Genomic DNA, 27604 nt, shown 5'->3' with positions numbered 1-27604 from the left:
CCCTCTACACTGTCCCCCCATCAAACACTCCCAGGACAGGTACAGCACGGGGTTAGATACAGAGTAAAGCTCCCTCTACACTGTCACTCAATCTTCACAGTGCAGGAGGCTGCCATTGAGCCCAATGAGTCTGCACCACCCACAATCCCTCCCAGGCCCTATTCCTGTAACTCCACGTGTTTACCCTGCTAATCCCCCTGACACTTTGGCCATGCTGAATTGCCCCTATCTGCCTAACCCACATGTCTTTGGACTATGGGAGGAAACCAGAGCAGCCAGAGGAAATCCACACAGACACGGGGAGAATGTGCAAACTCCACAAGACAAACTCAAGGTCAAAATTGAACCTGGGTCCCTGGCACTGTGAGGCAGCAATGCTAACTCACTGCACCACCCTGCCACACCTAGTGCCTTGGCTGCAGAAATTGTGACCCAAGAACAAAATGTTTTTCCCCTCCACTGCCAATATTCCAAATTTCTCAACACACACACATGGGTCAGGAACTCTGTTGATTTTATAAACATTATGGCTGGAGGTGGACGTATCTGGCCCGTGTATTTTGTACAGTACAGCTTTTGCACCGCTGTCACCCCACCTCCCGAGTCTTTCTCCACTGACTCCCCCCCCGGTTCCCCTTCGACCCACAGATATCAACGAGTGCCGAGAACTTCACCGCAAGCGGTTCCTGTGCAAGAACGCGCGCTGCACCAACACCGTGGGATCGTACCGCTGCACCTGCTACCAGGGCTTTGTGCCCACACGGCGCCACAACATCTGTGTACGACGGAAGATGAGTTAGACCGCAGGGCGGGCAGCACGGCGAGAAAACGGAAAATACACCCCCACCCCCCCTCCTCCCCAACCCACCCATCCATCCCTCCCCAGCCAGCCAGATCCTCGAAAGAAGCATGTTATCGAATGTTAACACTTGTTTGAATTTGTGGAAACACCTATTTGATATTCTGAGAAACAAAGTGAGGGAAAGGCGTCTAATTTTGCCGCTGTCCCCATTTCAGATGGCGGGAGTATTAACTGTCCAATTTGTCTTTTTATATCAATTTTGCTCTTTTTCTGAAAAAACACACACAAAAGGGTGTGTGTGGGGAAGATTGACACACTCAAGATGGCGGCTTTGCTTAAAAAAAACACGGGACACGTTCACGCAAAGGACTAACCAAAGAACTGCCAGATATGGCAACATCCTTTTATCTTCAGGAGATTTTTTTTTAAGTATGCAGGCACGTGACAATTCCAACTCGGAAGAGAATTAGGTCCTGGCAACTCCAATATGGTGGCAGCGGGGAAAAACGGAGTGCACCGACAGCAACTGGAGTGGGAACTGCCTGGAGGCCCCGTCTTCAGACTAGACTGTGAGGTAGATCACAAACGCAAAGTAATGAACTTATCAAAGGCACTGTATCTTCAGCAGATTTGGGCTCACTAAGTAATTTAGATTTGATGAGAGATTAGTCAAAATCACGAAACTGGGGGGTCCGGACAGGGTAGATGGGAATCGGTGGAATGAACTAGAATTGAGAGGGCGCAGATTGCAGGTAACTGGCACAAGGAGCCAAGGGCGACGCAAGGAGAAACATGTCCCTGAGGCAAGCCGCTGGGATTCGGAGTACACGGCCCGCGAGTGTGCACGGAGGTAGGTTCAATCGAAGCGTTCAGGAAGGAACGGTATTATTCGCTGGAAAAGTGTGCGGGATTGCGGGGAGGGTGTGTCACTCAACATATTGCTCCAGCACAGAAAGAATGGGTTGAATGGCCTCCTCTTACCATTCTCTGGAATTGTGGATTGGGGTGGTGGGGGAGAGAATTGCAGGCAAAATGGCAAGTCGTTTCAATCCCTAACCAAAGCCAGGCTTCCTTTCTCAGTCGACTGGGAGAGGAGGAGGAGGAGAAGTAGGGGGAGATGTCCACGTTTAAAATAAATTAGCCACTATCCATTCCATTCCATCCCTACAACATGGGATTGAACCTGATGAAAGGCCACTGGAGTCCAACAGTGTCTGTGCTGCCTTCTGAACACAGTCAGCTCAGAGCTTGGGGGAGAATACACAGGCATAACGGCACAGGAGGAAGATGCGCGTGTGCATTGTGTGCGCACGTGTAGACCAGTGACAGCTTATTCCCAGGTACGCTTATCACAGACGGTGATGGGACAGCTCAGCAAATAAAGCAACTGGGGATTTTAAGGATAAACACGATAAAGATGCGAAACACCTTCGAGGGAGATCGTTGATAAAGGTGGTCATTGCAACACGGCCAACAGACAGTGAAGTGGGGAGGGGGTGCTGGGCATTCATTCTTCCATCTCCTGCCCGAAAGAATGAAAATGCTCTCACTGCTTCTATATTCCGAGATAATTCTTCACAGTTACTGCGTTGGAGAGGATGGATTCAAAATGTCCTACCAATCTTGTAGACCTGTTCTTTTAAAAAGTGAAACCTTGTCCTCATCTCTTCTCCCTTGTGGCTGGATCTGCAGCTGCTATGATGCCCAGCTTAACCCTCCCATCCCTGCCACCCCCCGCCCCAGGAAAAGGAGACACACAAACTAAAAAGGTCATCAACAGCCACCAGACTATAATTGCGTGGCTCTCAATGAAATAATCTGCTGCGAATAGTCTGACTGTTGATCCAATCCCTTTCCCTGAGACAGGATCCAAATGGACCCTATCTTTTCCCAGTTAATCCCATTGCTCATTGTCCATTTTAGGTGGCAATGATTGCAGTATTTTAAATTAACAGGGAGAGTTTACATGCTGGTTCTGTGCTTCCCAGTCACAGCTGATAAACCCCTTCCCAACCTTCTGAATCTGTCAAAGCAGCAAGTATCCGAGACCAAGGCCCACTGGTGTCCCTCGATTCGACCTCTCCCTGCCAGGGGAGGCTTCAGAGGGGGAGGTGGAGGCAGGGTGCCCTCCCTGAGGTGCTGAATGCCATCCCAAAGAGGATGTCGCATCCTCTCTCTGCCTTCCCGCACGGCAGGCACCAACAGCTACTGGGGGGGGGGGCACAGTGCCCTCACCCGAGTCCATGCACAACTCTGCAAACTATTCAACAGCAAGGGCACCACAGCCATGTCGATTCCTTTCCTGAAATCTACACTCACACGGCAGGTGTGGCGGGACAGAAACACTGGGTGACTCTCCTATCTTTGAGCAGGAGGGGGGATTGGAAGGGTGTGCATGCGAGATGTGTGGAGGGGGGTGGCGGGTGGAAAGAGAGAATTGGGAAGAGTGCAGAGACTGTGCCTAGGAATGTACAAACGGGAGAGGCTGTGGGCTTCCAGGGTGGCAACTACAGTCGAAATAAGAATTGCCAGCAGCCCAACTGTCAAATATTTATTTTAATAGATGTCTTTTTTTTAAAGCTTCAATAGATTTGAAATAAACTTTCTTTTTCACACGATCTCCATGGTTTAGTGCTCAGGACGAGAGTTGGTCTGTGTTTTCTTTTTTAAAAAGTGCTGTACGATTGTACATTGTACCCACAGTCAAGCTCTGCCGTCTGTCTCCACAACCATAAAGCAAGTTGGATGCAGGCTCCACGTAGGATCATCTTTTCCAAATTATTCTGCGGTTGCTTGCCACAGTGCAGATCTGAGTCTTAGTGCAGAGCGGGGTCACCAAAAGAGAGAGAGACAAAAGTGCTAGGACGTTCTTTTGGCTCCGCCACTCGTGGGTTTTGTGAGGAGGAGGAGGCACTGAGGGGGAATTCTGTTTATCCGGCCTTCCCAAAGCCGGCCGCTTGTCTCAAAAGTCTTTTTGTTTTGTTTCCCTAGAGGCCGGAGTGAGAATTTGATTCGCTCCTGGTCTCCTCTAGCCGTGCTAGGTTCTGTCATGGAGTCACACTGAGTTTCCTTGGTGCTGGTGGTCCTTACAAACCCTGGGTAGAAAGCTGCTCATCAACACATACCCTTCATTTTCCAGAATCGATTTATAACCTTTTTGTTGCTGCTGTAATTAATAGCTTTTCCTCAGCGGCAGGGTTAGTGAAGGTTTAGTGTCACTGGGTCATGCCTTGTGGATAGAGTATTTCCCTTTCTGAAGCTGGCTGACGTAGAGTTTGGTTTTGGTGCCGTCCAGCCGGCGAAGCCAGACCTCTCCTGTACTGACAGCTGTAATTGTTGCACTGTTGGGGACAGAAACACAGAATCACGTTCACCAACAAGGTAGCAGGCGAGGCGGGCAGATCAGTTCAACACAGTTTAACCTGTCGCTCCTTAAAGAATGACGGCGAGACTCACTCTCACACTGCAATGATTAGGAAGCTGCACAGCTCCAATCTCAGTTCAGCAGACGGAGCTTTTCATCAATCCAACCCAGACTTTGTCCAGACTCTTCATAAGAACATAAGACATAGGAGCAGAATGAGGCCATTCAGCCCGAGTCTGCTCCACCATCAATGATGGCTGATGTTTTTCTCATCTCTGTTCTCCTGCTTTTTCCCCATAAACCCTGATCCCCTTATTAATCAGGAACCTATCTATCTCTGTCTTAAAGACACTCACTGACCCGGCCTCCACAGCCTTCTGTGGCAAAGAGTTCCACAGATTCCCCACACTCTGGCTGAAGAAATTCCTCCTCATCTCTGTTTTAAAGGATCGTCCCTTTAGCCTGAGGTTGTGCCCCCGGTTCTAGTTTTTCCTACTAGTGGAAACATCCTATGTCCGTTCTATCCAGGCCTCGCAGTATCCTGTAAGTTTCAATAAGATCCCCCCCTCATCCTTCTAAACTCCAACAAGTACAGACCCAGGGTCCTCAACCGTTCCTCATACAACAAGCTCTTCATTCTTGTGAACCTCCTCTGGACCCTTTCCAAAGCCGGCACATCCTTCCTTAGATATGGGGCCCAAAACTGCTCACAATACTCCAAATGGACTCTGACCAGAGCCTTATACAGCCTCAGTTTTTGTATTCTAGCCCTCTCGAGGTGAATGCTAACATTGCATTTACCTTCCTAACTGCCGAGTGAACCTGCACGTTAACCTGAAGAGAATCTTGAACAAGGACTCCCAAGTCCCTTTGTGTTTCTGATTTCTTAAGCATTTCCAAATCTATGCCTCCATTCCTCCTTCCAAAGTGCATAATCTATTCAGAAAGACGTCTGGCCTGAGTGCCAGCACGTGGTAGTTTTGTTTTTAATATTTATTAGTGTCACAAGTAGGTTTACATTAACACTACAATGGAGTTACTGTGAAAATCCCCTGGTCACCACACTCCGGTGCCTGTTTGGGTACACTGAGGGGGAATTTAGCACAGTCAATGTGCACTAACCAGCACATCTTTCAGGACCGTGGGAGGAAGCTGGAGCACCCGGAGGAAACCACGCAGACACAGGGAGAACGTGCAGACTCTGCAACAGGCAGTGACCCAAGCCAGGAATCGAACTCAGGTCCCTGGAGCTGTGAGGCAACAGCACTAACCCACTGTGCCGCCATGCCGCTCAATGAATGCCAGCAATCCTCAAGAACCACAGGAGATAAAGGATGCATAGGTTTGCAGGATAGGTACTGTGGAGAGCATCAAAACCACCACCCGCACCTGCCCCCTCATGAATATCTGCACACGCACACACTCCAGAGACCGGACAGTGATCAGGAGCAGAAACCATGGCTTGACACTGGTGTCAGAAACACATTTTACACAAAGAGAGAACACAAAGTACCCGCCGGGGTAACTGAGGACAGAAATGAGCTGGGACTTAGGAGCAGGGTCCGCAGAATAAGGAGTCATTTAGAAGCGCTAATGCAGTAAAGAGAAAGGATTTTGTGCATTCACGACTGGCTGTAGTAACTTACTAAGGGAGAAGAGCAGTAAAATATTATAAACACAGGAAGGGAGCAACATACCCACACATAGAGGAAGGTGGGGATTGTCAATGTTATTTATTCTCTCATGGGATGTGGGTGTCACTGGGCAAGCTCAGTGTTTGTCGCCCATCCCCAATTACCCTTGAACTGAGTGTCTCACTCAGCCATTTCAGAAAGGGGCAGTTAAGAGTCAGCAATGTTTGTATGTGTGTGGGGGGGGGGGCTCTGGAGTCACATGTAGGCCAGACCAGATAAGGACGGCAGATTTCCTTCCCTAAAGGATATTAGTGAGCCAAATGGTTTTTTTTTAAAACAATCAATGACAGTCCCTGTAACAGTGATTATGAAACTAGCTTCATACTTATCAATTGAATTTAATAAATGTTGCAGAGCATCAGCTTAGGCCTCTGGATTATTATTTGTCACAAGTAGGCGTACATTAACACTGCAATGAATAAGACATAGGAGCAGAATTAGGCTACTTGGCCCATCGAAATTCCCCTAGTCACCACACCCTAGCACCCGTTCAGGTCAATGCCCCCTAACCATCACGTCTTTCAGATGGTGGGAGGAAACCTGAGTACCAGGAGGAAACCCACGCAGACATGGGGAGAACGTGCAGACTCCACACAGGCAGAGACCCAAGCCAGGAATCGAACCCAGCCACAACCCTGGCACTGTGAGGCAGCAGTGCTAATCCACGCACTGAAGGAGGCTGTACATCGACAAAAGACATTGTTAAAGAACTTCTATTAGAGTGGGCTGGCCTCCCATAGGAACTGCTGCACCCAGTGTGGTGACAAGCCCTGTAGCGAGTTAGCCAATCTCTTGGCGGGCCCAGGGTGAGTGAGAGGGTGTAATCAACTAGGGATAAAGACAGGATCACTCCCAGTTCACCCTCCCCAATGAGGAGGATTGCTGACTCAGTGTTTAACATCACACATACAGAATTATCCAATCAAATCAGTGCGAGGGGGAGGAAGTGAGAAATTCAGAATGCTTACTGTGAGGGTGCTTCATCCTTCATCTCCTGCACGATGCTCTGCCCCTTGCTGTACCAATCTCCCTCGTAGAAGAGTCTTCCATCCTCACACTTGGCTACGTACAAATGTTTCTCCTGCTTGGGCACAGCTGTGGAGGGAACAAACCCATTAAACTCCTCCTTTCTCCACCTCTCTTGTCCCCAAGTCTCACTGTTCATTTCAGTCAAAAATCAGTAAACATTACTAAGGAATCGTGAACCATTACTAAGGGTCGTGAATGTAGCCCAATCCATCTCACAAACCAGCCTCCCATCCATTGACTCTGTCTACACTTCCCGCTGCCTCGGGAAAAGCAGCCGGCATAAATAAGGACCCCACGCACCCCGGACATTCTCTCTTCCACCTTCTTCTATCAGGGAAAAGATACAAAAGTCTGAGGTCACGTACCAAACGACTCTTGAGCAAGCAGGTAGGGTAGGGTAGGGTCAGTCCATTAGAACGGTGTGGCTGCTTCCCCACTGCTACGAATCCTTACAGAGCAGTACGGGACTGCAGGGGAAATGGCACAGGGCTGGAGGCTGAAGAGCGAGGGCGGGGGGGGAACACGCAACATAAGAAAGGAGAGGCAGTAAGCAAGAACAAGCTGGAGGTTGGGGGAAGAAAAGAGGATTTTCATTAGACTAACATCTCCCACTCACCTGCATCATTTAACACTTGGGAGGCCTTTGCCTTCTTACCATGGACTGCTTCAGAACCTGCACCTGGTAGGAGCAAATCAGAAAAGGCCATGTTACACAGAGAGTCACTGTACCCCTATACAGTCCATTTCCCATGTGGTACACAGATAGACACAGGCTGAGTTACATTGTACCCCTATACAGCCGTTATACCATTGGTGCACAGATAGAGTTAGCCAGTGTCACTGTACCCCTATACATCAACTGGTACACAGATGGATAGAGACAGTTATCCTGAGAGTTACTATACCTCTATACAGCCCATATACCAATTAGTACACAGATCGATAGGGACTGAGAGTCGCTGTACCTCTATACAGTCTGTATACTAATGGGTACACAGCACATTGATACAGAAGTTGCAACGTTCATGGTTTTCCAGTCCCTGGCATTGGGCTCTGTGAAGGACCCGCTGACCAAGGCTCCTTTCACTTACCATCGGACTTTCTTTTCTGCTGGGCAACGACAGCCTTCGCCTGAAGGAAGGAAGAGGAGATTGGTCAATAGCTGCTACGTCATTCTACTCATCGACACCAACAGGCATCACATACACTCACCTGCTTCTGATAACACCCACAACCAAGCCTCCAACACCAGAAACACCAGTTCCCTTTCACAGTGTCAATATTCACCTGGGGTTTTGCACTGTCCTTTTGGGCTGTCTGGTTGGAGTCTCCGCTCTATCCTTTTGGGCTGTCTGGCTGGGGTCTCCGCTCTATCCTTTTGGGCTGTCTGGCTGGGGTCTCCGCTCTATCCTTTTGGGCTGTCTGTTTGGGGTCTAAGATTGGTGGAACGGCAAATTGCACGGAGGGTGTGGAGAGTCTGCAAAAGGATCTAGATAGGCTGGGCGAATGGGCCAGGAACTGGCAAATGGAATTTAACGTTGGCAAGTGCGAGGTGGTCCACTTTGGTAGGAAGAATGGTAGGAAGGACTATTACTTACGTGGCGAAAAACTGCAGCAGGCAACGGTGCAGAGGGACCTTGGGGTCCTTGTGCATGAGTCGCAAAAACCCAGCCTGCAGGTGCAGCAGGTGGTCAAGAAGGCGAATGGGATGCTGGCCTTCATAGCGAGGGGGATTGAATATAAAAGTAGGGAGGTCTTGCTGCAACTGTACAGGGCATTGGTGAGGCCGCAGCTGGAGTACTGTGTGCAGTTTTGGTCGCCGCACTTACGCAAGGATATTTTGGCCTTGGAGGGAGTGCAGAGGAGGTTTACTAGGCTGATACCGGAGTTGAGGGGGTTGAGCTATGAGGAGAGGCTGAATAAACTAGGCTTGTACTCGTTAGAGTTTAGAAGAATGAGGGGAGATCTCATTGAGACGTATAAGATGATGAATGGGATGGATAGGGTAGAGGTGGAGAGACTCTTCCTGCTCAAAGGACAGTAGGACTAGGGGCACAGCCTCAAGATAAAGGGGGGGCAGTTTAGAACGGAGTTGAGGAGGAACTTCTTCACTCAAAGGGTGGTGAATCTCTGGAATTCTCTGCCCGTTGAAGTGGTGGAGGCTGCCTTGCTAAATATTTTTAAGACGCGGGTTGATGGGATTTTGATAAGCAAGGGGATTACGGGTTATGGGGAGAGGGCGGGAATGTGGAACTGAGCCACGACAGATCAGCCATGATCTTAATGAATGGCGGGGCAGGCTCGAAGGGCTAGATGGCCTACTCCTGCTCCTATTTCTTATGTTCTTACGTCTCCGCTCTATCCTTTTGGGCTGTCTGGTTGGGGTCTCCGCTCTATCCTTTTGGGCTGTCTGGTTGGGGTCTCCGCTCTATCCTTTTGGGCTGTCTGGTTGGGAGCGGGAGAAAACAGAAGGTGGTGTGGGCTTTCACAGGATTCACCAGAACAATAAAAGCAATCTCTTAAACCAAAAGGGACTTTGAATGGGGGCTACAACTCCTTCTTCATTGCAGCTATGGACCCTGTCACTCTAGCTTGCATTGAACAGGGCAAACCTGTACTCTGGTTCCATAAAAACCTCTTGTAGCAGGAGAGAAAACACGACATTTGCCTCGCATATGGAAGCAGCTTCCCTGGAATTAGTCAGAACTTTGCTCTGGGACCGAGGTGGAAACTCCTCTCAACACTAGCCGAGAAAATAGACATTTTATTACTCAGTAGTTGTGTGGCTGGAAAGTTACATGGTAAATCACAGGCAGGGACTGACTAAATTTACAGCTAGCCTGCAGCAAGTGGAGCCACCTATCAAAGGTAAAGTATATTAGTCACAAGCAGGCTTACATTAACACTGCAAAGAAGTTACTGTGAAAATCCCCTAGTCGCCACATTCCGGTGCCTGTTTGGGTACACTGAGAATGAACTTAGCACGGCCAATCCACCTAACCAGCACATCTTTCAGACTGTGGGAGGAAACCAGAACACCTGAAGGAAACCTATGCAGACACAGGGGGAAAACATGCAAACTCCACACAGACAGTGACCCAAGCCAGCAACTGAACTGGTGTCCCTGGCACTGTGAGGCAGCAGTGCTAACCACTGTGCTGCCAGGGTAGAGTGCAGGGAACCAGGAACATAGGGAGAACTCATTAAGTGTGGACAAGCAAGTAGCGGGGGAATAGCTAGGTGAATGTGGAATAACAGAGTCTGAAGAGTGGAGACTAAAGAGAAAAGGGAATGTGCGCAAGGAACCGGGACTAAGTATGGAGAAGGCAAAGTGACTAGGGACAGAGCAAAGGGATTGCAGGCAGTTGAGATGCAGGTACACAGAGCTTACCTTTTTAATTGCAGCCCAGTCCTCCAAGATATCAATGTCTCGCAGCATGTAGACGATGTATGGACGTACACTGATGTTAAGGAATGAAGGCTGGAGAATATTAACGCTTTCAAGCCCAGGCTGCCTATAACATCATGTTACATCCCATACCATAAGAAATAGGAGGAGTAGTAGTCATCTAGCCCTTCAAGCCTGCCCCACCATTCAACAAGCTCATGGCTGATCTGATAGTGGTTCAGTTCCACTTACCCGCTTTCTCCCCATAACCCTTAATTCCCTTATTGATTAAAATCTGTGACTTTTAACGAGGTAGCCTCCACTGCTTCAAAGGGCAGAGAATTCCAAAGATTCACTACCCTCTGAGAGAAGTTCCTCCACAACTCTGTTCTAAATTGACTCCCCTGTATTTTGAGGCTGTGACTCCTAGTTATTGTTTCCAGTCTAAGTGGAAATAACCTCACTGCTTCTACCCTGTCCAGCCCCTTCATTATCTTATATGTCTCTATAAAATCTCCCCTCAGCCTTCTAAACTCCAATGAGTACAGGCCCAAAAAGAGGGGGAATAATTGTCCTGTGAAAGAGACATAATGTTCCCTATCCTATTGGTTAGACCCATATATATATATATATATATATAGCAGCTTCACATAGCAGAAACACCGCAAAGCTCTTCACATATAAGGATCAATCAGAAGTAGAGTGACATTTGTTAGGCTACCTGACTATTCTGGGGAATAACCTGTTAATCCAGTTTCGGGAAGGGAGGATGAAGCAGTTTGGCAAGAGACCAAGAGGCTGCACCTGGGTTCTGGAACAAGCAGCAATCCAGAGTGTGAGGTGGCAGCTGGAATATATATCCAAGAACACAGGAAGTGTGAGAGTGTGACAAGAGTTGACCGGTGCGCTGGTGACTCTCTCAGCCGGAGGTACTAGGCATCAATCGGCTGCACTGACTATTACTGCCAGTAGAAAAAGCTCCATTCTCACTTGTTCAATGGAAGAGTGTGGCCAACTTTTAAAAAATTCATCCCTAGTTGCCCCTTGGAGGGCAGCTGAGAATCAACCACATTGCTGTGACTCTGGAGTCACATGTAGGCCAGACTGGGTAAGGATGGCAGATTTCCCTCCCTAAAGGGAACCAGATGGGTTTTTCCGACAATGGGTCATCAGTAGATTCTTAATTCCAGATATTTTTTATTGAATTTGAATTTCACCATCTGCCGTGGTGGGATTCGAACCTGCGTCCCCCAGAACATTAGCTGAGTTTCTGGATTAATAGTCTGGCAATAATACCACTAGGCCATTGCCTCACTAAGCACTGCCGAAAGAAACTCTCAGTTATATCACTCTTTGCAAGGTCTCAGGACGTCCCAAAGTGCTTCACAATGAATGAAGTACAATCACTGATGTAACATAGGGAAATGGTGCTGCCAATTTGTACACAGGAAGCTCCCAGAAACAGCAATGTGATTAATAACCAGATAACTTGTCAGATAAGGGATAAATATTGCTCAAGAGGGGGAGTACTCCCCTGCTCATCTTCCCATAGTGGGCGTGAAATCTTTTCCATCCATTTATGGCAGCATGAGTTCATCAGAAAGCTGACACCTCTGAAAGGTGCTGTACTCCCTGAGAATTGCCCTGCAGCAAAACTTCAACTTTCAACCTTCTGATTCCACAATGAGTACTACCACTAAGTCATGGCTAGTATATTGGGCCATCAGTTTTTAGTCACGTTGGTGCGTCCCAGTCATTCGAATAACATTTGAGCACCTAGGATTTGAGGATAGGGATAGGGATAGGGATGTTTTGCTGCAATTGTACAGGGCGTTGGTGAGGCCACACCTGGAGTACTGTGTGCAGTTTTGGTCTCCTTATCTGAGGAAGAATGTCCTTGCTATAGATTAAGTACAGTGAAGGCCAATTCCTGGGGTGGCAGGGGTCTGTCATAAGAGGAGAGACTAAGTGGGTTAGGATTATATTCACTGGCGTTTAGAAGAGTGAGGGGGATCTCATAGAAACTTATAAAATTCACACAGGGTTAGACAGGGTAGATTCAGAAAGAACGTTCCCAATGGTGGGGGGAGTCCAGAATCAGGGGGTCATAGTTTGAGGATAAGGGGTAAACCTTTTAGGACTGAGGTGAAGAGAAATTTCTTCACCCAGAGAGTGGTGGAATTCACTCCCACAGAAAGTAGTTCAGGTCAAAATGTTGTGTGATTTCGAGAAGCAATTAGATATCACTCTTGGGGCTAAAGGGATCGAGGGATATTGGGGGGCGGGGGGGGGAAGAAGGGAGGGATCAGATATTGAATTCGATGATCAACCATGATCAAAATGAATGGTGGAGCAGGCTGGAAGGGCCAAATGGCTTCCTCCTGCTTCTAGTTTCCATATTACAAAGCTAGCCAGAGACTGGTCTGTTCTCACTGTCTTGATGGTATCAACTCTTCCTCTCTGCAGGAAAAAAACTGCAACATCTCTATATAATTTAAAACCAGGCACTAAACCTGAATTCAATCTATGTTTGACATAATCACAAAAATTACAGCTTGCTGAGCAGTCACTGAAGAGGGCAAGCAGAGGGGACAACGTGTGCCGAATTAACCACTTGACAGGGTGAACGGGGAATACAGAGAGTGTAGGGACTCAGTGGAGACGGACAGCGTCATGGAGCTGCAGGAAATAGGCAGGGTAGACACGGACAAGATATTCCCCCTTTGATTGGGGAGTCAAAGAACAAAAACAACCCGGGAAACAGGCCCTTCGGCCCAACGAGCCTGCGCCACCATTTTAACATTACCAGTTCCCCCCTCCACCTATGACCCTTATCTATGCTTATGGCATTCCACATTGAGGGAAACTAATTTAGGGACAATTTATTACCTCCAATCAGCCTAACAGCACATCTTTGGGGTGTGGGAGGAAACCGGAGCACCCGGAGAAAACCCACACAAGCACGGGGAGAATGCGCAAACTCCCACGGACACCGGCCCAAATCCATGTGTCTGCACAGCAATCAGTGATAGTCACTGAGCTGTCGTCTTGCCCAGTATCTGGTCCAGTTTAAGCACACACTAACGACATGAAGCACTAGGCTATTCTCGAACATCCAAGAGCAGCCCCAGTACGACCCATCGTGTGTATGCCCCTCGTTGGACAACAAGGCGGACCAACTTAAAACCTGTGAATTAAAAGAGAAAAACATTAGTATCATTCCACATCTTTTTACATTACCAGGGACGTCCCAATGCTAATGAACCTTATTTAAAACAATCTCCTATATCCTCCCATCTCCAACCCACTCATGTGCTTGTCTAAGTAACTCTTAAACAACTCCAGCGTGCCTGCCTCCACCACCTTACTTGGCAGAGCATTCCATACCCCCACTACCCTTTGTGTGAAAAACCTCCCCCTAATATCCGTGTTATACCTCTCCCCCCCTCACCCTAAGCCCGTGGCCCCTCATACTGTGTGTCTCTAACACAGGAAATAGCTTACTTCTGTTTACTCTATCTATACCCTTCATAATCTTATATACCTCTATTAGATCTCCCCTCAGTCGCCGTCTTTCAAGGGAAAACTAATGGGGACAATGTGTATACGTGTGTGTGTGTGTGTGTGTGTGTGTGTGTGTGTGGAGGGGGGAGAAGAAAAAGGCTTTGAAGTGGATATCATCAGCCAAGATCTTTTTGAATGGTGGAGCAGGATGGGCTGAATGGCCTACTCTTGTGTTCCTGAATCAAGAGAGAGAGATACAAGTCAAGAGAAGACAGCAAGGGAAAGAGAATATAGAGTATTGAACAATGGGCTAATGCTGAGATGTGAGCGTGCATACATTACACAACATACAGTACAAATTCAGGCTATTCAGACTCCTAGCCCAAAAGAGGAACAAGCTCCACACAAACCTCCTCCCACCTTGTTTTGTCACACCCTCTTCTGCCCATCCTGTCTCCCTCACACTTATCGAGCTGTCCTTTTATTTTTATTAGTGTCACAAGTAGGCTGACATTAATACCACAATGAAGTTACTGTGAAAATCCCTTAGTCGCCACACTCTGGTGCCTGTTTGGGTACACGAGGTAGAATTTAGCATGGTCAACGCACCCTGACCAGCATCTCCAGACTGGGAGGAAACCGGAGCACCCGAAGGAAACCCTCACAGACACAGGGAGAATGTGCAGATTCCACACAGATAGTGACCCAAGCCAGGAATTCAAACCCAGGTCCCTGGCACTTTGAGGCAGCAGTGCTAACACACTGGGCCGCAGTGTTAACTGCCTCAATCATTCTTGTATCACAATGGGAAACAATGAAATGATCGTGAACTGCAGACACCCCTCCCCATCTGTGTATCATAATGTTTTAATTAGACAGGGATGAGAAAAATGTCAGCCATGGTTGAATGGCAGAGCAGACTCAATGGGCCAAGTGGCCTGGTTCTGTTCCTATGAAATAGAGAGAGGTGGTGTGGAAGGATATCAGACACAGTTGCTGCTTTCTTCTTCTTCTCAGGTTTAAAGGTGTCACACTTCTTCTTGTTACGCTTCCCTCGGACTTCCTCATTCCACCATTCTGACAAGAGAGAAAACTCAACTGTTATCTGAAACAGCTCATGAGGCCATTCAGCCCATCTTCCACTCACAGCCCTCAAATGGCTCAGAGTTTAACCTCTACTCAATATTAATTCCCAAAAACACTCAAATCCTTCTACCTAGTCTATGTCTCAATCTCTGCCCCATAGTTCAACCTAAAGTACTGACTCAGAATTACCCCACCCCCAGTTGTATTTTGGTCACTTCCATCAGGAAATCACCCCAATTCACCTCTTTGAAAGCTCAGTGAAGTTTCCCAGAAATCTAAAGTTAAAAGTCTATTAGTCACAAGTTGGCTCACGTTAAACACTGCAGTGAAGTTACTTTGAAAATCCTGCCACACACTGGCACCTGTTCAGATCCACAAAGGGAGAATTTAGCACCTAACCTGCACGTCTTTCAGACTGTGAGGGGAAACCGGAGCACCGGGAGGAAACCCACGCAGACACTGGGGGGAACATGCAGACTCCACACAGACAGTGACCCAAGGCCGGGAATCGAACCCGGGTCCCTGGCGGTGTGAGGCAGCAGCGCTAACCACGGTGCCGCCCCCAGGTACAAGGGTGCCTTTCTCTGTTGCCCACTTGGGTGTGGTGCTCGGCAAGTCTGGGAGCTGTACCCCAGCGGGCTGCCAGCAACTTGAGGATGGAAGTAGGTGGGGGTGGACATGTGTGTGGAAGAGCAGCTGGCCTCTCACTGAATACTCACCAGAGGTGATGTCTATACTCTGCTTGTCTTCTTCCAATCGCTGAATTCGCTCCAGCAGCTCATTCCGCATGTTATCAAACAGCAGCAGTTTTTCACTCTGAACCCACAACAAAATTAAAATAAAACATGAGCAGTTAAGAAGCACTGAGCCTGCAAACACCCTCTGAATGTGCCTGTTGTGGCCTCATTTGTAGCCTCAGATAACCAGGCCTTTCCAAACACAGTCTGATTAACCCAACAGAATAACACCATGTCACATGGAGTGGGTGCAATGGGTGTGGCACTGTGTGGAAATAGTGACTGATGGGTTAATCGTTTCCCTGTTCCGATTGCTTGCCATCTTTCCTGGCCCTGCCCCATCCCTCATCGCGATGCCTCTGTGAAGCACTTTTTTTAAAAAATATGATGGTAAAAAGAGTGACAGAAATCAGGAATTGCACATTGACGACACACCAGGTTGCAGTCAGCGCCTGTGGAACTGTTTCCCAGAAAGGGGAACGGGAAGGGGTGTTAGTTCGCTGTGTTTAAGATTTACATAAGAACCAGGTACAGGAGTGGGCCATCTGGCCCCTCGAGCCTGCTCCGCCATTCAATAAGATCATGGCTGATCTTTTCATGGACTCAGCTCCATTTACCCACCCGGTCACCATAATCCTTAATTCCTTTACTGTTCAAAAATCAATCTATCCCTGCCTTAAAATTTTTGCTTGGTTTGACAAATTGTTCTCATCAGCACAATAAAACGAAGCAAAAAATGTGGACAAAACAGAAGTGGTGTGTTGTCCCACTTTCCTTACCTCCAGATGTTGGCGAGCTCCCTGTAGTTCACACTCATACCTGTTTCGGATTACTTCTAAGCAGAGATCTTTATAAACCCCTGTCAGATGCAGAATTAGGAGAAGATTAATCTCTTCGGTGTGCTGAGCGGTTAGCCTGCACATTCACCCCAAGTTGGCCTCCTGCCACTCGCCATCTAAGCCTACCACGCACCATCTATCTCTGCCCACCAGACAGAACAGCCCTCACTCACACCCCGCCTCCAAAGAACAAAGAAAATTACAGCACAGGAACAGGCCCTTCGGCCCTCCAAGCCATGCTGCCCTGACTGAACTAAAACCCCCCCCTGCCCTTACAGGAACCATATCCCTCCATTCCTATTCATGTATTTGTCTAGAGGCAAAACTCACTATTGTATCTGCTTCCACTACCTCCCCCCAGCAGCGAGTTCCAGGCACCCACCACCCTCCGTGTAAAAAAAAACTTGCCTCGTACATCTCATTTAAACCTTGCCCCTCACACCTAACCCTGTACCCCCTAGTAATTGACTCTTCCACCCTGGGAAAAAGCTTCTGACTATCCACTCTGTCCATGCCCCTCATAATCTTGTAGATTTCTATCAGGGTCACTCCTCAACCTCTGTCGTTCCAGTGAGAACAAACCAAGTTTCTCCAACCTCTCCACATAGCTAATGGCCTCCATACCAAGCAACATCCTGGTAAACCTTTTCTGTACCCTCTCCAAAGCCTCCACATCCTTTTGCTAGTGTAGCAAACAGAATTGAACACTATATTCCAAGTGCAGCCGAACTAAGGTTCTATACAGCTGCACTCCACAAGAAACCTCTCCAGCACATGGTATCTAAAAGAGCACTGATGCTAGGGCCCAACCAGGGGAGACGCAGAATTCGGGGGGGGCAATGAAAACTACGGTGTGTCACTTGCAAAACCCGGATATCAGACTACATACTGGGCTCTATCTTCCACTTTCTGATTCCCACAAAATCTTCTGAGAGTTTGTAGGGATCAGTTGCACATCCGTGTGATGAATATGCACTATTATTTCTTGCACATCTCCAGATTCAATCATTTGTTGTACGCAAGAAGCGCACATCTCCTGTTGCCGTGACATTTGGTCACAGGCATGAGTCAGTGTTGACTGTTCAATTTTGTTGTGTCAAATGTCAGGGTGACGTTACAGCTGTGGCCACTGAGTGATTCTATGCAGCTTATCCCTCGGTGACACAGTGGGTTAGCACTACTGCCTCACAGCGCCAGGGACCCGGGTTCGATTCCCAGCTTGGATCACTGTCTGTGTGGAGTCTGCACATCCTCCCCATGTTGGCGTGGGTTTCAACCGGGTGCTCCGGTTTCCTCCCACAGTCCGAAAGACGTGCTGATTAGGATGCATTGACCTGAACTGGTGCCGGAGTGTGATGACTAGGGGAATTTCACAGTAACTTCACTGCGGTATTAATGTAAGCCTTACTTGTGACTAATACATAATTAGTAACTTCAGATCTCTCTCCCACCTTATACACATAGTAACATAAATATTCAATGTTAAAGTTTATTTATTAGTGTCATGTGTCAGCTTACATTAACACTGCAATAAAGTTATTGTGAAATTCTCCTAGTTGCCACACTCCGGCGCCTGTTTGGATACACTGAGGGAGAATTTAGCACCTAACCAGCACGCCTTTTGGATTGTGGGAGGAAACTGGAGCACCCAGAGGAAACCCACGCAGACATGGGGAGAGAACGTGCAAGCTCCACACAGACAGTGACCCAAGCCAGGAATCAAACAGGGTCCCTGGCGCTGCGAGGAAGCAGTGCTAACCACCGTGCCCCCCACCAACAAGAGCACATGACAAAACTGTCCCCAGGCCTAAAGGTTGTTTGGGGTAGGTGGGGTAGGTATCAGATTACCCCACTAGTGTAACCATTTACCTGCTACCTCAGTTCTGATTTTCATGTTCTTCTGCAGGACAGCCAAGGGCTCCAAGTACTCAGTTGCTTTCCCTGCGATCACCTCGTCCAGTTTGGCTTCAACCTGACTCAATCTCTCTTTGTACAGTCTGGAAAAGAGAAGCTGCTGATTTTACCACCCACTTCCATTATTATTTTCTGACTTTTACCGAGCGACTTTGCAAGCAGTTTTGCTGGTTTGCGCCCTGCTTCCCTTAAGATGCTGACTCTCGGCGGGGGGGGAGAGGGGGACTCTACCCTCCAGTACCTCAGACAAGTGGCCACTCTCCACGTGGGAACCTAGGTAGTTAGTGCTGGCTGGCTACGCAACTGGATGCAGCATCATAGCCCAGTCTGACTTTGTCCACACCCAATATCTAAAGGGAGCTTCCACTCTTAAAATGCAATCCAGTGATTTCTGCACGTGTATGAGAGAGTGTCGCACCCTAGTCTCAAGGTAAAAGTAATCCCTTGGGCAATGAGTCCATGTGCCGTGGAGCCCGTGCTCAGGAGGAAGTAGCACCCTCGGGACAGGAGAAAAGCAGGAGAGGTATATATTCTAAAGAAACTAAGCAGCGTACTGTTCTTTCAGATCGGTGAACTGCTTCTCCAAGTCTGACATCTCATCCAGACACTCAGTGCGCCTTCGCTCACAGTCCTCGTCATCCATCTCTGCAAAAGGAAAGATGGCCGAGATCAGATAGAGCCGACTGATTCAGAATAACAGTCCCATACTTGGCTGTTTTATCAAACTTGCATAGGAATTACAGCAGAGAAACAGGCCACACAATCCCAGCAGGCAACGTCACTCTTTGTCCTGCATCTGAGCCTTTCATAGGATTCCTGCAGTGCAGGAGACGGTCATACAGCCCATCGAGTCTGCACCGACAACAATCCTACCCAGGCCCCAACCCTATAACTCCACATATTTACCCTGTTACTCCACCTAACCTGCATACCTTTGACTGTGGGAGGAAACCAGAGCACCTGGAGGAAACCCACGCAGACACAGGGCGGGGGGTGGAATGTGCAGACTCCACACAGACAGTGACCCGAGGCAGGAATCGAACCCAGACGCCCGGAGCTGTGAGGCAGCAGTACTAACCCACTGTGCCACCCAATTCTCCCATTTTATTTCATTTCACTCTATCACCATGCCTTTTCATTCCTTTTGCCCTCGTGTATTAATCTAGCTTCTCAACATATCTGATAAAAAGAATAAGCGAGGCAGTGACTGTGGGACACTTCTTTGAGTGGAATTGAATGTGGGAGGAATGCACTGGGCAGAACACCCTGCCCTTCAACATCAGGGAAATGGGGTCTTGCTCTCAGGTCTCATGTCTCCACCAGTGTTGTAGCCCAGTGGGACTCAAACATAGCATGGCCTGACTGGAGGAGAGAGAAGCCAGACACAATTCCATCAGTAAGGAAGGTGCTGTCACATCCAGGTGTCCCTGGACCCTGTTTAAACTGTCCATTTTCATATCCTCTGAAGGTGGAGGTCCACACCGTGAATTACCCTATTGAAGTTAACTACTTCCTCTGGCCTTACCATTCCCTTCTTACTGTTAATTGCCTCCGAAGTGCCTTGGGTTCTTCGGAATTCAAATCTTTCATCACAGTGAATAAATTAATTGAAAAACATACAGGACAAATACAGGACTTTACAGCCACAAGTTATAGTTTAGTTTTTCCACAATTCTCCTCCACAATTTCAGACAGGCTTACACAAAGGCAGAGCACTTTGCTGACCTGAGCTGTCTTCACCCTCCTCCTCAGAGGCAGAGGTACTGCCACTCTCCTCCTCTGAGCTCTCCTCATTCTCGGGAGAATCCTGCTCCATTTCCTCATCAGCCTTCTCCTCGTCCTTTTCTTTGTCTTTCTGCGGCTGCTGCCCAGGCATTGTCCTTCAAAATTAAACACAATCAGCATTGTAAGGCCACAAAATACTGTCAGCACATTGTGTCACTGCATTAGATACAGAAACAAGCTTCTTACAGTGATATATAACTGCAAAATATCCCCAACAGTACTGTACCCGTGTCATACAGCGACAGACCCATCCCCAACAGTACTGTACCCCCATGTTATACAGTGACAGACCCGTCCCCAACAGTACTGTACCCCAACGTTATACAGTGACAGACCCGTCCCCAACAGTACTGTACCCCAGTGTTATACAGTGACAGACCCGTCCCCAACAGTACGGTACCCCAGTGTTATACAGTGACAGACCCATCCCCAACAGTACTGTACCCCAGTGTTATACAGTGACAGACCCATCCCCAACAGTACGGTACCCCAGTGTTATACAGTGACAGACCCATCCCCAACAGTACTGTACCCCAGTGTTATACAGTGACAGACCCATCCCCAACAGTACTGTACTCCAACGTTATACAGTGACAGGCCCGTCCCCAACAGTACTGTACCCCAACGTTATACAGAGACAGACCCATCCCCACCAGTACTGTACCCCAACGTTATACAGTGACAGACCTGTCCCCAACAGTACTGTACCCCAGTGTTATACAGTGACAGACCCATCCCCAACAGTACTGTACCCCAGTGTTATACAGTGACAGACCCATCCCCAACAGTACTGTACCCCAGTGTTATACAGTGACAGACCCATCCCCAACAGTACTGTACTCCAACGTTATACAGTGACAGGCCCGTCCCCAACAGTACTGTACCCCAACGTTATACAGAGACAGACCCATCCCCACCAGTACTGTACCCCAACGTTATACAGTGACAGACCTGTCCCCAACAGTACTGTACCCCAGTGTTATACAGTGACAGACCCATCCCCAACAGTACTGTACCCCAGTGTTATACAGTGACAGACCCATCCCCAACAGTACTGTACTCCAACGTTATACAGTGACAGGCCCGTCCCCAACAGTACTGTACCCCAACGTTATACAGAGACAGACCCATCCCCACCAGTACTGTACCCCAACGTTATACAGTGACAGACCTGTCCCCAACAGTACTGTACCCCAACGTTATACAGTGACAGACCCGTCCCCAACAGTACTGTACCCATGTTATACAGTGACAGGCCCGTCCCCAACAGTACTGTACCCCAGTGTTATGCAGTGAGGCACCATCCACAGAATGCTACTATGAGATACTCACACTTCCCAGTCCCTTTTCCTAGCACTGCACTAACATACTTTTGGAAGGATGGAAACTACTTCAGACCTTCTGATTATTTGAAGAAATTTGTTCAGATTTCACTTTATGAATATTTGCCAGTCCCCTCAATTCCATGTTTTAATAATCTCTCAATTATTCTGATCACAAATCTCCTTCCTGACAGAGCAGGGCACAAAGTGTGTCAGTTGTAGTTCAGGCGTGCAATCTTCACCCAAACACCGTTACAGAACACCAAAATCCTGCCCTCAACTTCAATATTCTCGCAGCTTAGGGCGCAATTTAAAAGGAACATTGGACAAAAACGACACGATTATTTTGTTTGATGTAGGAAAGCAAATTCTGAATTAAAATATCTTTGAATTAAATTAAAAAGACCTTTTCAAAGGACAAAGAAAATTACAGTACAAGAACAGGCCCTTCGGCCCTCCAAGCCTGCACCAACCATGCTGCCCGACTGAACTAAATTCCTCTACCCTTCCGGAGACTATATCCCTCTATTCCCATCCTATGTATTTATCCAGGAGCCCCTTAAAACTCACTATCGTATCTGCTTCCACTACCTACCCCAGCAGCGAGTCCCAGGCACATTCAGTTATCCTTTAGTGCAATTGAGAATTGAAATGGGTTGAAAATTAAACATTTTTACAAAAAAAATTAAACAACTTCTATTGGAAAGAAAAGGCTTTAATGGGAAAAGTAGGTAGAATTATTTTCAAATGTATAACTTGCATCACAAAATTACTTCTACAAGTACATAACTGGCTATGATTTGCTTTTGGACGTCCTGAAGTGGTATGTGGATGAAAGTTTTTCTTTTATATATTTTAAAGAGAAATAACATTAAAATTAATTTATTAGTCACAATTAAAGCTGACATTAACGCCGCAATGAAGCTACTGTGAAAATCCCCCAGTCGCCACACTCTGGCATCAGTTTGGTTTACACTGAGGAAGAAGTTAGCACCTAACCAGCATGTCTTTTGGACTGTGGGAGGAAACACATGGAGACACGGGGAGAACTTGCAAACTCCACGCAGACAGTGACCCAAGTCAGGAATCGAACCTGGGTCCCTGGCGCTCTGAGGCAGCAGTGCTAACCACTCTGCCACCATGCTGCTGGGAATCGAACCCGAGTCCCTAGCACTGTGAGGCAGCAGTGCTAAACCACTGTGCCATACAAATTTTAATATCATGAATATAAAATTCAAATGAAATGGAAGGGAAACTTAAATATTTAAGAATGATACCAGATTCTTTCGGAAAATGACACACAGTTGTGGTCACCCTATTATAGGAAGGATATTATTAAACTAGAAAGAGTGCAGAAAGGATTTACTAGGATGCTACTGGGACTTGATGGTTTGAGTTATAAGGAGATGCTGGATAGACTGGGACTTTTTCCTCTGGTGAGTAGGAGGCTGAGGGGTGATCTAATGGAGGTCTACAAAATAATGAGGGGCACAGATCAGCAAGATAGTCAATATCTTTTCCCAAAGGTAGTGGAGTCTAACACTGGAGGGCATAGGTTTAAGGTGAGGGGGAGAGATATGAAAGGGTTCAACGGGGCAATTTTTTCACACAGAGGCTGGTGTGTGTCTGGAACAAGCTGCCAGAGATAGTAGTAGAGGCAGGTACAATTTTGTCTTTTAAATGGTTACATGGGTAAGATGGGTATACAGGGATATGGGCTAAACGGTAGGTTAGTGGTGCAAACTGGACAGCATAGACTAGTTTGGACGAAGGGCCTGTTTCAATGCTGTAAACTTCTATGACTCTGAATTATTGGGTTTTTTTTGGGTGATTGTATCTAAAAACAATCCAAAATTAATAAGATCTTTTTAAAAACCGGAAAAAAATTTGAAGTATACAAGACACAGACACAATTGCACCAAAACATTTCTGAAAGTTATACAAATGCATAAGTGCATCAAAACATTTTTGCTGATATGTATATACATATGTACAAAAAACCTTTTTGCCTGTACTAATTATCATAGAATCCCTACAGTGCAGAAGGAGGCCATTCAGCCCATCGAGTCTGCACTGACCACAATCCCACGAAGGCCCTATCTCCATAACCCCATGTATTTACCCTAGTTAGTCCCCCTGACACTAAGGGGCAACTTAGCCAATACATCTAACCTGCACATCTTTCAGATGTGGGAGGAAACCAGAGCACCCGGAGGAAACCCATGCAAACAAGGGAGAACGTGCAGACTCCACGCAGACAGACAGTGACTCGAGCTGGGAATCAAACCCGGGTCCCTGCTAACCACTATACCATACACATTAGATATGTAACTAAATCACACCGAAACATTTTTGCTTGTTAAATAGCACCCAAATATTTCTGAATTGCTTCAAAACATTTTAAAAATTGCTCCAAAGCATTTTTGCTTGTACTTGTTAAATATATTAGTATATCTACTGATTTTTGCTTTACTAGTTAGATAATTAGACACAACTAAACTGCACCAACATTTTTGCTTGTAATGGTTAGATACATAAATCTACTTATTTTTGCTTATACTAGTTAAACATAAGTAAATTGCTCCAAAAACATTTTTACTTAGAATGAAGATATAATTAAATTGTTCCAAACTCTTTTTTGCTGATACTGGTCAGATTATTTATAAGTAACTAGCAGTAATACATTTTTAAATATCTCCAACACAATTTTGCTTATACGAGTTAGATAATCATAAATAAATCGCATTAAAACATTATTAGTTAGATGTATAGTTAAATAGCTCCAAAACATTTTTGCTTGTACACATTAGATATCTAACTAAATAGCACTAAAACGTGGTGGCCAAGTGGTTAAGGTGATGGACTGCTAATCCATTGTGTTCTGCACGTGTGGGTTCAAAACCCGTCTTCGTCAGAGATGTATTTTCTATAAATGCAGGCAATTAGGATTTGCTTAGGGCTTTTTTAAAAAAGGGCGGCATGGACAAGTAGGATCAAAGGGCCTGTTTCTATGCTGTAAACCTCTATGACTCAAACATTTTGCTTGTGCTAGTTAGATATATAACGAAATAGCACCCAAACATTTTTAAAATAGCTCCAAAACATTATGAGTTAGACATAAAGCCAAACAGCACAAAAGATTTTTGCCGATACTAGTTAGATACAAGATCATAAGACATAAGAGCAGAATTAGGTCAGTCAGCCCATCGGGTCTGCTCTGCCATTCAATCATGGCTGATAATTTTCTCATCCCCATTCTCCTGCCTTTCCCCCCAAAACCCCTTGTTAATCAAAAACTTATCTATTTCTGTCTTAAACACACTCAATTACACGGCCTCCACAGCCTTCTGTGGCAAAGAGTTCCACAGATTCACCACTCTCTGGCTGAAGAAATTCCTCCTCATCTCTGTTTTAAAGGATCGTCCCTTTAGCCTGAGGTTGTACCCTCTGGGTCTAGTTTTTCCTACTAGTGGAAACATCCTCTCCACGTCCACTCTACCCAGGCCTCGCAGTACCCTGTAAGTTTCAATAAGATCCCCCCCTCAACCTTCTAAACTCCAAGTACAGACCCAGAGTCCTCAATCGTTCCTCATACGACAAGCTCTTCATTCCAGGGATCATTCTTGTGAACCTCCGCTGGACCCTTTCCAAGGCCGGCACATCCTTCCTTAGATAAACTGCTCACAATACTCCAAATGGGGTCTGACCAGAGCCTTATACAGCCTCAGAAGGACATCCCTGCTCTTGTATTCTAGCCCTTTCGATGTGAATGCTAACATTGCATTTGCCTTCCTAACTGCCGACTGAACCTGCACGTTAACCTTAAGGGAAGCTTGAACAAGGATTCCCAAGTCCCTTTGTGTTTCTGATTTCCTCAGCATTTCCCCATTTAGAAAACAGTCTGTGCCTCCATTTCTCCTTTCAAAGTGCAGAACTTTTCCACATGTATAACTAAAGAGCATGAAAACATCACTAATTAGATATACAGTTAAATTGCACTAAAGCATGTTTAAAATGCTCCAAAAGGTAGCAGAAAAATGGAACAAACTGTGAAGGGGAGTGAAAGGGGGAGGGGGGGGGGGGGGAGTGAAAGGGGGGGGGGGGGGAGTGAAAGGGGGGGGGGGGGAGTGAAAGGGGGGGGGGGAGTGAAAGGGGGGGGGGGGAGTGAAAGGGGGGGGGGGAGTGTGAAAGGGGGGGGGGGAGTGTGAAAGGGGGGGGGGGAGTGTGAAAGGGGGGGGGGGAGTGTGAAAGGGGGGGGGGAGTGTGAAAGGGGGGGGGGGGAGTGTGAAGGGGGGGGGGGGGAGTGTGAAAGGGGGGGGGGGGGGAGTGTGAAAGGGGGGGGGGGGGAGTGTGAAAGGGGGGGGGGGGAGTGTGAAAGGGGGGGGGGGGAGTGTGAAAGGGGGGGGGGGGAGTGTGAAAGGGGGGGGGGAGTGTGAAAGGGGGGGGGGAGAGTGAAAGGGGGGGGGGGAGAGTGAAAGGGGGGGGGAGAGTGAAAGGGGGGGGGGAGAGTGAAAGGGGGGGGGGAGAGTGAAAGGGGGGGGGGGGAGAGTGAAAGGGGGGGGGGGAGAGTGAAAGGGGGGGGGGGAGAGTGAAAGGGGGGGGGGGAGAGTGAAAGGGGGGGGGGAGAGTGAAGGGGGGGGGGGAGAGTGAAAGGGGGGGGGGAGAGTGAAAGGGGGGGGGGAGAGTGAAAGGGGGGGGGGAGAGTGAAAGGGGGGGGGGAGAGTGAAAGGGGGGGGGGAGAGTGAAAGGGGGGGGGGAGAGTGAAAGGGGGGGGAGAGTGAAAGGGGGGGGGAGAGTGAAAGGGGGGGGGAGAGTGAAAGGGGGGGGAGAGTGAAAGGGGGGGGGAGAGTGAAAGGGGGGGGGAGAGTGAAAGGGGGGGGGAGAGTGAAAGGGGGGGGAGAGTGAAAGGGGGGGGGAGAGTGAAAGGGGGGGGAGAGTGAAAGGGGGGGGGAGAGTGAAAGGGGGGGGGAGAGTGAAAGGGGGGGGGAGAGTGAAAGGGGGGGGGAGAGTGAAAGGGGGGGGGAGAGTGAAAGGGGGGGGGAGAGTGAAAGGGGGGGGGAGAGTGAAAGGGGGGGGGGAGAGTGAAAGGGGGGGGGAGAGTGAAAGGGGGGGGGGAGAGTGAAAGGGGGGGGGAGAGTGAAAGGGGGGGGGGGAAGGGGGGGGAGTGAAAGGGGGGGTGGGGGGGGGAGTGAAGGGGGGGGTGAAAGGGGGGGGTAGGGGGGAGGGGAGTGAAAGGGGGGGTAGGGGGAGGGGAGTGAAAGGGGGGGTAGGGGGAGGAGTGAAAGGGGGGGTAGGGGGAGGGGAGTGAAAGGGGGGTAGGGGGAGGGGAGTGAAAGGGGGGGGTAGGGGGAGGGGAGTGAAAGGGGGGGGTAGGGGGAGGGAGTGAAAGGGGGGGGTAGGGGGAGGGGAGTGAAAGGGGGGGGTAGGGGGAGGGGAGTGAAAGGGGGGGGTAGGGGGAGGGGAGTGAAAGGGGGGGGTAGGGGGAGGGGGAGGGGAGTGAAAGGGGGGGGGTAGGGGGGAGGGGAGTGAAGGGGGGGGTAGGGGGAGGGGAGTGAAGGGGGGGGTAGGGGGAGGGGAGTGAAGGGGGGGGTAGGGGGAGGGGAGTGAAGGGGGGGTAGGGGGAGGGGAGTGAAAGGGGGGGTAGGGGGAGGGGAGTGAAAGGGGGGGTAGGGGGAGGGGGGGGTAGGGGGAGGGGGGGGGAGGGGGAGGGGGGGGGGGAGGGGGTTAGGGGGGTGCAGAGTGAGGGACACAGACAGACTGAGACTCACCGCCGCCCCGGAGCCGCTCCAGCTTCTCCCCGGGATTGAGAGTGAGAGTGAGGGGGGACCGGGTGAGGAGAGAGATCTTCCCCGATTCTCCCCCCGCTCTCCCCCCCGGGTCTCTCTCTCTCTGCGGAGGGGGGGGGGGGGGTTTACTCTGACCGGGAGCCGGGTCTCGGTCCCCCCCGGGTCTCTCTCTCTCTGGGGGGGGGGGGGGGGTGTTTACTCTGACCGGGAGCCGGGTCTCGGTCCCCCCCCGGGTCTCTCTCTCTCTCTCTGCGGGGGGGGGGGTTTACTCTGACCGGGAGCCCCGGCCTGTCTCTAACGGCCGCCGGCCTCTGGAAGCTTCCATGAGGGGAGAGTTTGAATCGCGGCTCCCGG

The 27604-nt window shown here is 48.7% G+C and overlaps 2 protein-coding genes and 1 non-coding gene across 4 annotated transcripts in view; 2 read left to right on the top strand and 1 right to left on the bottom strand.

Annotated features, from left to right (window-relative positions):
* The window catches only part of ltbp3 (latent transforming growth factor beta binding protein 3), a 52405-nt gene extending 48985 nt beyond the window's left edge, over positions 1 to 3420 (top strand). For both annotated transcript variants that reach the window (XM_080183421.1, XM_080183420.1), the window contains exon 26: positions 649 to 3420. In XM_080183421.1, the coding sequence (XP_080039547.1) occupies positions 649 to 800 (152 nt within the window). In that variant the 3' untranslated portion in view covers positions 801 to 3420. The remainder of the gene's footprint in view (positions 1 to 648) is intronic.
* Positions 3341 to 27320, bottom strand: LOC145338999 (breast cancer metastasis-suppressor 1 homolog). The gene is made up of 12 exons (XM_080183422.1): positions 27233 to 27320; positions 20083 to 20237; positions 18912 to 19002; positions 18313 to 18440; positions 16384 to 16463; positions 15587 to 15683; positions 14766 to 14858; positions 10281 to 10345; positions 7981 to 8020; positions 7506 to 7568; positions 6829 to 6955; positions 3341 to 4143 (listed from the first exon to the last, which is right to left on the bottom strand). The coding sequence occupies exons 2-12, from the start codon at positions 20231 to 20233 to the stop codon at positions 4026 to 4028; spliced, it is 1053 nt and encodes a 350-aa protein (XP_080039548.1). The 5' UTR covers positions 20234 to 20237; positions 27233 to 27320; the 3' UTR covers positions 3341 to 4025.
* Positions 24297 to 24378, top strand: trnas-gcu (transfer RNA serine (anticodon GCU)). The gene has a single exon. It is a non-coding gene; the product is annotated as a tRNA-Ser (tRNA).
* Positions 27321 to 27604: the final 284 nt, after the last annotated feature.

This window comes from Carcharhinus amblyrhynchos, unplaced genomic scaffold (assembly GCF_965287045.1).
Source record: "Carcharhinus amblyrhynchos unplaced genomic scaffold, sCarAmb.v2.hapA chromosome_283, whole genome shotgun sequence".
NCBI classification, from domain to species: Eukaryota; Metazoa; Chordata; class Chondrichthyes; order Carcharhiniformes; family Carcharhinidae; genus Carcharhinus; species Carcharhinus amblyrhynchos.
This window is presented reverse-complemented; position numbering and strand designations above follow the sequence as displayed.